The following is an 8,348-nucleotide window of genomic DNA, read 5'->3' as shown; positions in this document are numbered from 1 at the left end:
AGAGTGGATTAAGAGCTCTAGGACTTAGTTCCCTTCTTGCATTTAATTCATCTGGTTTAAGATCTCTTGCCAAGAACCTTCAAGATGCCTGTTTATCCTTTTTTCCAAATAATTCAAAAGAACTCCTTTTCTACCTCTCACCAATATCTTGTGAGGAAAAATCAAATCCACTAAGCTATATAGAAAATAAAGTATCTAAGAAATACAGGACATTATTATTGCTATTTTCATTTGCAAAGTGCTTCAGTGTTTTGGAATGTTTCCTTGGAATCCATGTCAATTTAAGTTCTCAGATTTCTTTTGTGATTTTCTGTGGCTTTAAGACTTGGCTGTTTACCTTCCCCCTCCACCTTAAAAATTCTTTGCTAAAAGAGGGCAGGTAGGAAATATGGGAAGGGGGAAGAGATCCATTCAGAACGGAAGTGATGTAAAAACAAAAAGTATCGATAATTTTTTTTTAAATTTCATATTCTCTTAACTCCTCTAACAACTTTTCTCTGCTTCACACAAGGTGTCTGGAGTCTGTCAATACTGACACCTCCTGGCCAAATGGAAAAATTACTCCACTTCACACACACCACCCCCCAACCCGGACTCCCCCCCCTCCCCCAAACCAGAGTAAAGCATTTCCTGCCGATACTGAGCTTCTGGAATAGCATTTAAGTGCTAAGTAGGAGAGCCATCACCCTCGTTTTACAGAAGGCCTGAAGTGCCAGGTCCTCCACAAATTAGAAAGGGAATAACTGGCTTAATGATTTAAATTGCTCTGGGAAAAAAAATCCTCATTAGCCAAAATTTATTGAGCACCTATTACGTAGCTAGCACTGGATATTTCACTCACAATATTTAGTATATAACCTATAAACTTCCAGCAGCCTCTATGGGGTACATTCCACAAACGTTATGACATATCTAGAGGTAAATCTAGGCTTCAGCTTTACATTTTAACATAAGGTAGCAAAGCAACCCATTGATCCTTGAAGTAAGTACTGATTTTGTTATAAGGGCATCAAAAAATAATGCTGTAGAATACACTTTATATTTTTTCAAAGAGCATTATCTCATAACCACACATGGCAAGGCATCAGACCCTTGTAAGATCATGGGGGTAGGGAACTGTACAGAGATGACCAAGGTGTGCCTACATCTATCTTGGGTTTGAGGGAATAGCATCACTTGACAACTTGTCTATTAAATGATGTTGTCCTACCTAGGAACGAAGCTGTCTCTCCAAGAGGAATGGGCTGTCTGGCTCTTTGCCACATTAAGGCTTAAATTACCTTGAAGTTTGAAGCAAGGATTGGCTCCAAGTATCAAGATAGGCAACAGGGGAGCTAGTTTGTTTACTCTCCTCTGCAGCTCTCTCTTGAAGATGATGGGCACATCTGACACTTTGCCCCACATTTACTGCCTGCCTCTTGAATTGTCCTCGGTAAGGCTGGTGTCGACAGCAGATTCAGCGCCTGGCCAAGTGCAAAGGAAAAGAGAACCAATACAATAAACTCACCAACCAGACTCCAAGGGGATCTACAGGTCCAAAGCCAAGAGCGTCTGTGCCCAGAAGGCAGAGAGTCAGGTGTCTCTTGCAGGACCTTCCCAAATCAAATGTCTCTTGGTATTAGTTCTGAGTTGTTACAATCTTAACCAAACAGACACATACCCTCTTATTTTTGTCCCTCTCTCAAGTACTTAAGAATCAATCACACACTCTTGGATGAAGGGCTGCAAAAATATTTATTAAAACTAGAAAAATCTTTTTTAGAAGTCTGAACTCTCCTGAAAGATGTCCTTCAATTTGTACTCTCACCATGGACAAAGACAAAAGGATAGTGTGTGAAATAGAAGTTAAGGATGAAAAGCCAAAAGGAAGAACATTATTGGACCGCTTAGTAACATACTGAGATAGGGTCAGTGTTTTCCCAGGGTCTCTGAAAATCTCATTTGGCATCCCAGATCTACTCTGAGGCCAAGTCACCTGTCATGAACCAAGAGGAAAATACAATCTTAAAGGGTCAGGTTACCATGAGTTCTCAGAGATGGCCTGTTTCCCACTAAACCAGTTTTTTACCCAGGAGTTTCTGGCCACAAGTGCCTCCAACCACCTGAGCCCTCCCCCCCATGGATGTATGTGGAGGGTCCCTCTGACACATGCAGAAATCCCTACTTGAGATCCATGAAGCGGATGTCCATGATGAGGAGGAAGTTCTTAGGCAATGGGCGAGGGGCTGGAGAGAGCACAGTAAAAACCTGGTGCTCCAGGTCCACACTAGTCACCACAATGAAGCCAGCCACACTGGTCTCTGAGATGTTCTCCTCAGTGCCCTCAGCTGTGCTGACACTCAAGAGGTGATGCACCATGTCTCGCCCTGGGGTAACGGGTACCAGTTTCAGCTGATTGTCCTCCTGTGACATTCCCAAAGGGAGACATGAGTCTGGGATGGTGGGAGCCCCCACCTTGTAGATTTTCACATCGGAGAACTTGACATTGAAGGCGTGGGGATAGAAACAGCCTCGGAAACCATAGAAATACTCTCGGATGCGCTCATCCCTATATTCCCGGCGGAAGTCTTTCGACCGTTCAACCACTCCTCCTGACTTGGGGAGTAGAACAGTGCGCACAAAGTGGGGCAAGTCACGCTTCAGTTCGTTGTACAGTCGTTCCTGGTCCAGCACTACCACCACATCCACCTCAAAAGCAGAAGCAGCATGCACCAAGGCCTGGTAGCCAGAGCCCTTGACCCACCCACAGGTGTTAATGACACAGCCACTGACGGAGGCTCGGCGGTTCACCTCACAACGTTGATTGAAGACATCTGCAAGGCGTGATGTAATCTGCAGAAGGAAGGGTCACAGTGAGAAGTGGACCCATAACTGTTTAGTCTCAATTCTGCTGTAATTTTCCATCTGATTTTCAGCACTGCCCACTTATTTTCAATCAGTCCCCTAAGTAGGTAACCAGATTTAAAGATGTAAAGGACCTTAAGGGCCATTTCATCTGACCCGTTTGTATTCTATTCAAGGAAACTGAGGCCTAGGAAACTCAATGCCTTGCCCAAACACCTTAATATATTACACAAGTACTCCATGGCAGAGCTGGAATTCAAATCCAATTTCTCTTATTTGATATCCAAAGTCCTTTCACTTTTCATCAAGTCTTGGTATCCATGATTTTATTGGTGTGGGAATACTGCCTTCACTGACAAGTTCTTAACCCCTCCAGGACTTAATAAAGACCCAAAAATTCAACACTCCTGAGGTCAACCTACTAAAGCTCTCTCAGAACCTGGTTTAGGCTGGTCCTCAGACAAGAGACACAGAGTACATTCATAACTACACACCTCCATTTACCCTCCACCTTTTTTTCCTAAGTCCACACTTGAAGGCTTTCTAGTTTGGTAAGAATGTGCCAGAGGATTCAAAAAGTCAGGGATGCTTCCATACAATGATTATGTGGCACCAGAGGCTGATTTTTATGGAGGCATTACAAGAAATATCAAAAAGTGAATAGTAATTTCTTTGAAATAATAGCTTGGGGGTAAATATACATCAATATGGTTGGAAATCAAGGTATTTTCTGAATTATTCTCTGGTTTCCCCACTCCAAAGCATTATGTACTTACCTGTGGAATTAACTTTTATAATCCAAAATATGCTTACCGAGACTTTCAAGCAAAACTCAGATGTATATGTGCGCGCGCGCACACACACACACACACACACACACACACACACACACACACACACACACTCCTATACATACATATATACGTATGTAAGTATGGGTGACACAACGAAAGCCATATAGCAAAAATGGAATTAAATGGAACAACAACAGGTTTTAACCAGTCCAAAAGCATCCCCAGTTTTCATCCCTGACAGCAGCCCCTCTGTCTATCCCAATTTAGATCTTACCTTATTGTAAAGCTTGATGTTGGTACCAGGTGTAGTGGAGCCAAAATGATAGACCAGTGGAGCCTGGATAGAGAAACCTTCCTCTACATCAGCAGGTCGCTCAATATAAAGGGCCCCCATAGTTCCAGGAATGGACACAGAGCCTTGGCCAACATCCAGCTCCACATAGGTGGGTCTCCGGCCTAGTCGCACAGCATAATTGAGTAAAAGGCGGCATACTGTGGATTTTCCCACGTCCGTAGGGCCAACTACCATCACTCGAGGACCTCGCTCTTCCTCACGCTCGGCTTGCCTTCTCATTTGTTCGAGGGCAGTGTGAGTGTTAAGATAAAGGAGCATGGGAGTGTCCTTGGAAACATAAGCCACCTCAGTACGCCCACTCAGCTGAAGAGAACAGCCATGCCATGTGAAGACAGCAACTTTGGCACCTGCGTCAAAAGTGAATTTTTTGTTTCGAGTCAGTTCTGTGCCAAAGATTTCTGCCATACCAGCTAGTAGTTCTAGCTGGGCTGACTGGGAGGCCTCCACCTCAAAACGTAGTTCTGTCTCCCGTTCCAACTCAAACTTAGTCAGTGGCTTCTTTTCATCATTGGATTCTTCTGCCATCTTCTCTTCTGTGTGGTCACTGTCTCTAAAGCACACAGGTTAAAGATGAGAGGACAAGAGAAAAAGAGAGTCATTTAATTTTGAAAAAAAAACTTATTAAGCATCTACTGCATGCAAACCACTGTGCTAAATCTTTGGGAGATACAAATTTTACTTAAGACACTGTCCCTGTCCTCATAAACTCAGTCTAGTACAAGGAGACACAAGCACGGATAAATTGTAATTTGTAATATTTTTATTATAGAGTTGTCAAACAAGGTTTTGCAGGATCTGAAGCTGAATACCATTACCAAGAGCAGCAATTAGGGAAGGTTTTTTAGACATGGTGACATTTGATCTAGATTTTAAAGGTGAATAGAAATTCAACAGGCCAGGAAATGAAGGACATTCTAGGCAGGGGGAAGAATGACACAGCAGCAGGAAAGTTATAGACACACTAGAGGGAAGGCTCTCAACATACCAGTTTGGCTACAGCAGAGGTGTCGAACACACTGGGTGGGGCCTGAACTCAATTACAATATAATTAGAAAATATTTATCAAAATAAATAAAAAATACATAGAACATAGGAAACATTCACTGTGGTTTTCTAAGCGAATATGCACCCTCAGAGATCCCTAAGTACAGCTGTGGACCCAGTTTCTTTTTGAATTTGATACCCAGGGCTAGAACATAGAATGCAAGGAATGGAGAAAGATGAGATAAAGCAAGAAAGGCAGAATGAGGCCAGACTATGGAGGGCCTTTCTGTCTGGCAAAACAGTTTGAGCTAGACTCAAATTAACAAACATTTAAGTGCCTACTCTATGCACAACATGTTTACAAAGGGCTTAGAAAGCTAGGTGTCAGAAGAGCTTGAGTGCAAATTTTGTCTCAGACACTTACTGTGTCAACCTGGAAAAGTCACTTAACTTCTCTTGACTCAGTTTCATCCATTAGTAAAAAGGGGATGACAGCATCTACTTCGTAATGTTGTTGTGAGCATCAAATTACATATGCAAATCACTTTGTAAATCTTAAAATGCCATATAAATGCTAGCTATTGTTATTAGAGTAGGTGAGAAGGAAACAAGAACCAGAAACAATAAGTTATATGGCAAAGGAAGAGGTTCAGAAAGTATTCACTCCTAGATCTAAATCTATGATCCTCTGTGTCAGAAATGATATGACGCTAGATCTGGACTTGGGAAGAACTGGGTTCAAATCTCTGTCTCTGACACATTAGCTGTGGGAACCTGGGCAAGTCATGTAAATCTTCTTTGGACCTCACTTTCCTGATCTGTAAAATGGAGATAAATAATACCTAATGTAATAACCTTACATGTCTGTACAAGATCAAATTAGATCAAAAGAGATTCTGATAACCCAAAATCACCATACGTATTTTGGTGGTGGTGGTGATGGTTGCTATTATCTTTCTCATCCACATCCTACCTTATATTTCTTTGTGTACTTGTCTTATCCATCATAGAATGTAAGCTCAAGGACAGGGGCTACATAATTCTCTGTCTCTGTCCAGACTAAATGGGCTGTTTCAAAGAAAGTCACAGAAGTACAAACTGTAAGGACGAGAAAAAATCTCAGAGATGAAAACCTCTCATTTTACGGATGACTGACTTATGAAGATGAAGTAACTTTGCCAAAATTACATCAAAAGTTTTACCTAGATCCTCAGATTTAAGTCCATTGGTCTTTTGAGTACAGGACATTGCTTCTCCATCATGCCAGGATCATCACAAGGTGCAGGGTGAAAATGATTTGGTCCAACCTTTTCATCTTACAGATAAGCCAACTGAGGCCTACAAGGATGAGATGTCTTTTTACAGAGGTTACACAGCTAGTAGGTGTCTGGGGCAGAATTTGAACTTAGGTCTCCCTGACCTAATGGGGTCAGGTACCCCATTCATACAATTAGGATTCAAACAAAGTTCTCTAATTTCAAACACTGTTTTTTTTCTGCCGTACCTATTTTGCTACCATGAATATGCAAATAACATTAATAAAGGAGCTTCCAGTTCTGTCACCTCCTGGCCATTAAATATTCTCCTATAACTCCAGAGATCAATAAGAAGTATCTATTGCATCCCTGGGAAGAAATCCCAGTAAGCATAAAAGTGTGTTGATTATAATTTCCCGAAAAATGTGATGGATTTATAACTTTCATTTCCCACATGACTTCTGGATCTAAACGACACTTAAAAAAAAATTTTTTTGCAAGGCAATCAGGGGTAAGTGACTTGCCCAGGGTCACACAACTGGTAAGTGTCAATTTGAACTCAGGTCCTCCTGACTCCAGGGCCCTGCACTCTATCCACTGCAACACCTAAAAGCCCCAAAGGACACTTTTTAAGAGATGCACTTCTCTAGTGAAGAGTCAGCTGGGCTTGGAATAAGAAAGCCTGCCAGTGAATCTTACTATATGTACGACTATGGGTAGTTAGCTTAATCTTTCCCAGCCTCCGTTTCCTCATAAAATGGAAATAGTCAATTAACCAACAAGCATTTATTAAGCACATAGTCTGTGATACAAAGCAGCAAAAGTCTGTGACTTCTGAGAACTCACATTTTATAACAGAGAAGACAACATGCAAACAAATATGTACATATATAATTGCCAGCCTTAACTTCGATCAAGTCACCTTAGTCCTCAATACCTCGATTCCATCGTTTGTCATGTGACGGGGTTGGACTGACTGGCCTAGTTAAACCCATGAGACTAGGATAGCGTTGCCGGAACGCACCCCTCCCCCGACGCTATACTGAATAAAAAGTTTGTCCAATGAATTAATTCGTCTTCATCCTAACAGCTCACAAAGTGTAGTGGAAAATGAGTGAGAGGACCCCCCCCCCCAATCCCCCGAGCCCCCCTCCACGCCCCCACCCCCCACCCCAGCCTGCTCTCCTGGTTCTGTAGCTCTTAGGGGGACCTTAGGCAAGTCTCTTAACCGTTTTTAGGCCTCAGTTTCTCGTCTTCAGAGGGAGTCTTTTCCGGATCTAAACATATAAGTCAGTGCCCGTCCCCGAGTCTGTGTCATCTATCAAAGTAAAAAGCTAGAACGGGTCTAAGACAGTCCGATTTTGAATTCGCCGTCCGCCCCACAGACTCCCCGCGTAAGCCGAGGGTTGGAGTCACGTGACAAAGACGGTGATCACGTGAAGACGCAGGTCCTGAGGGAAGCCCCTCCTTCTCCTCCCAGGAGCTCCCCTCTCAGTGGCGAGGGGGTCGTCCCTTTCCCTCCGTCCCCTACGTTAGTAAGCGAGAGTCCCCACCACCACAGTGCCTGCCTGAAGCCAGGAAAAACTCACACCGCTCCCCCCCAGGGAGAATCCCCGTCCACCCAAGAAGAAGCCACTCACCGGGAGCCTAGACGGAAACCTGAGCCCTCGCGGCCCTTCCGCGGGGAAGAGGAAGCCAGATGAGGCTGACAACCCGGCTCTTCCGGTAGTGCGTGCGAGGTCTCCTGGGAAATGGGCTTCCGGTCCGTCCCTCGCCAGATCTACTCAGCGTCGCGCGGTGCATCCCGGGAGTTGGAGTCAGGTCGATTGTTTGGATACGAAGGCGCTTTGGGGGGCGGAGCACGCGGCGAAGGGCGGGGCTGAGCTCCCTTTTCCTGATTGGCCGCGGAACACATCAACAGCCGGCTGTTGCTGGGTCTCGTGTGCCTTCTGCCCTCCCTCCGCCCTCGCTCTGCAGTTCCCCTGAGTGCTGCGGCATCCCCGGGTGGGTGCACCTTGCTTTGGGTGCCTGAGGGGGACGGACTCCTCCCCAACATGGTGCCCATTTAACCTCTTGGTTGGGTTACTCGCTGTGTGCGGGCCTTGGGAAAATAAC

The 8,348-nt window shown here is 44.2% G+C and overlaps 1 protein-coding gene across 7 annotated transcripts; it reads right to left on the bottom strand.

The window, feature by feature from the left end:
* Nucleotides 1–781: 781 nt before the first annotated feature.
* CLP1 (cleavage factor polyribonucleotide kinase subunit 1) lies at nucleotides 782–8,061 on the bottom strand. Of its 7 annotated transcripts, XM_072638666.1 has the most exons (5): nucleotides 7,874–7,965; nucleotides 6,180–6,315; nucleotides 3,913–4,543; nucleotides 2,165–2,832; nucleotides 782–1,463 (listed from the first exon to the last, which is right to left on the bottom strand). In XM_072638666.1, exons 3-5 carry the CDS (start codon nucleotides 4,516–4,518, stop codon nucleotides 1,457–1,459), a joined length of 1,281 nt encoding a protein of 426 aa, XP_072494767.1. In that variant the 5' UTR covers nucleotides 4,519–4,543; nucleotides 6,180–6,315; nucleotides 7,874–7,965; the 3' UTR covers nucleotides 782–1,456. The 7 variants fall into 7 exon arrangements, with proteins under 7 accessions (XP_072494767.1, XP_072494768.1, XP_072494769.1 ...); XM_072638667.1 differs by lacking the exon at nucleotides 6,180–6,315 and having other exon boundaries at nucleotides 7,874–8,061; XM_072638668.1 differs by lacking the exons at nucleotides 6,180–6,315; nucleotides 7,874–7,965 and adding an exon at nucleotides 7,463–7,483.
* Between the last annotated feature and the right edge of the window lie 287 nt (nucleotides 8,062–8,348).

Source organism: Notamacropus eugenii, chromosome 2 (assembly GCF_028372415.1).
Source record: "Notamacropus eugenii isolate mMacEug1 chromosome 2, mMacEug1.pri_v2, whole genome shotgun sequence".
NCBI lineage: Eukaryota > Metazoa > Chordata > Mammalia > Diprotodontia > Macropodidae > Notamacropus > Notamacropus eugenii.
This window is presented reverse-complemented; position numbering and strand designations above follow the sequence as displayed.

Bases quoted from the DNA above. Each gene is read 5' to 3' on its own strand.
- CLP1 (XM_072638667.1), bottom strand. From the start codon at position 4,518: ATGGCAGAAGAATCCAATGATGAAAAGAAGCCACTGACTAAGTTTGAG. The intron at 2,833-3,912 runs GTAAGATCTAAA...TTCCTTCTGCAG, and splicing joins ACATCAAGCTTTACAATAAG to ATTACATCACGCCTTGCAGA.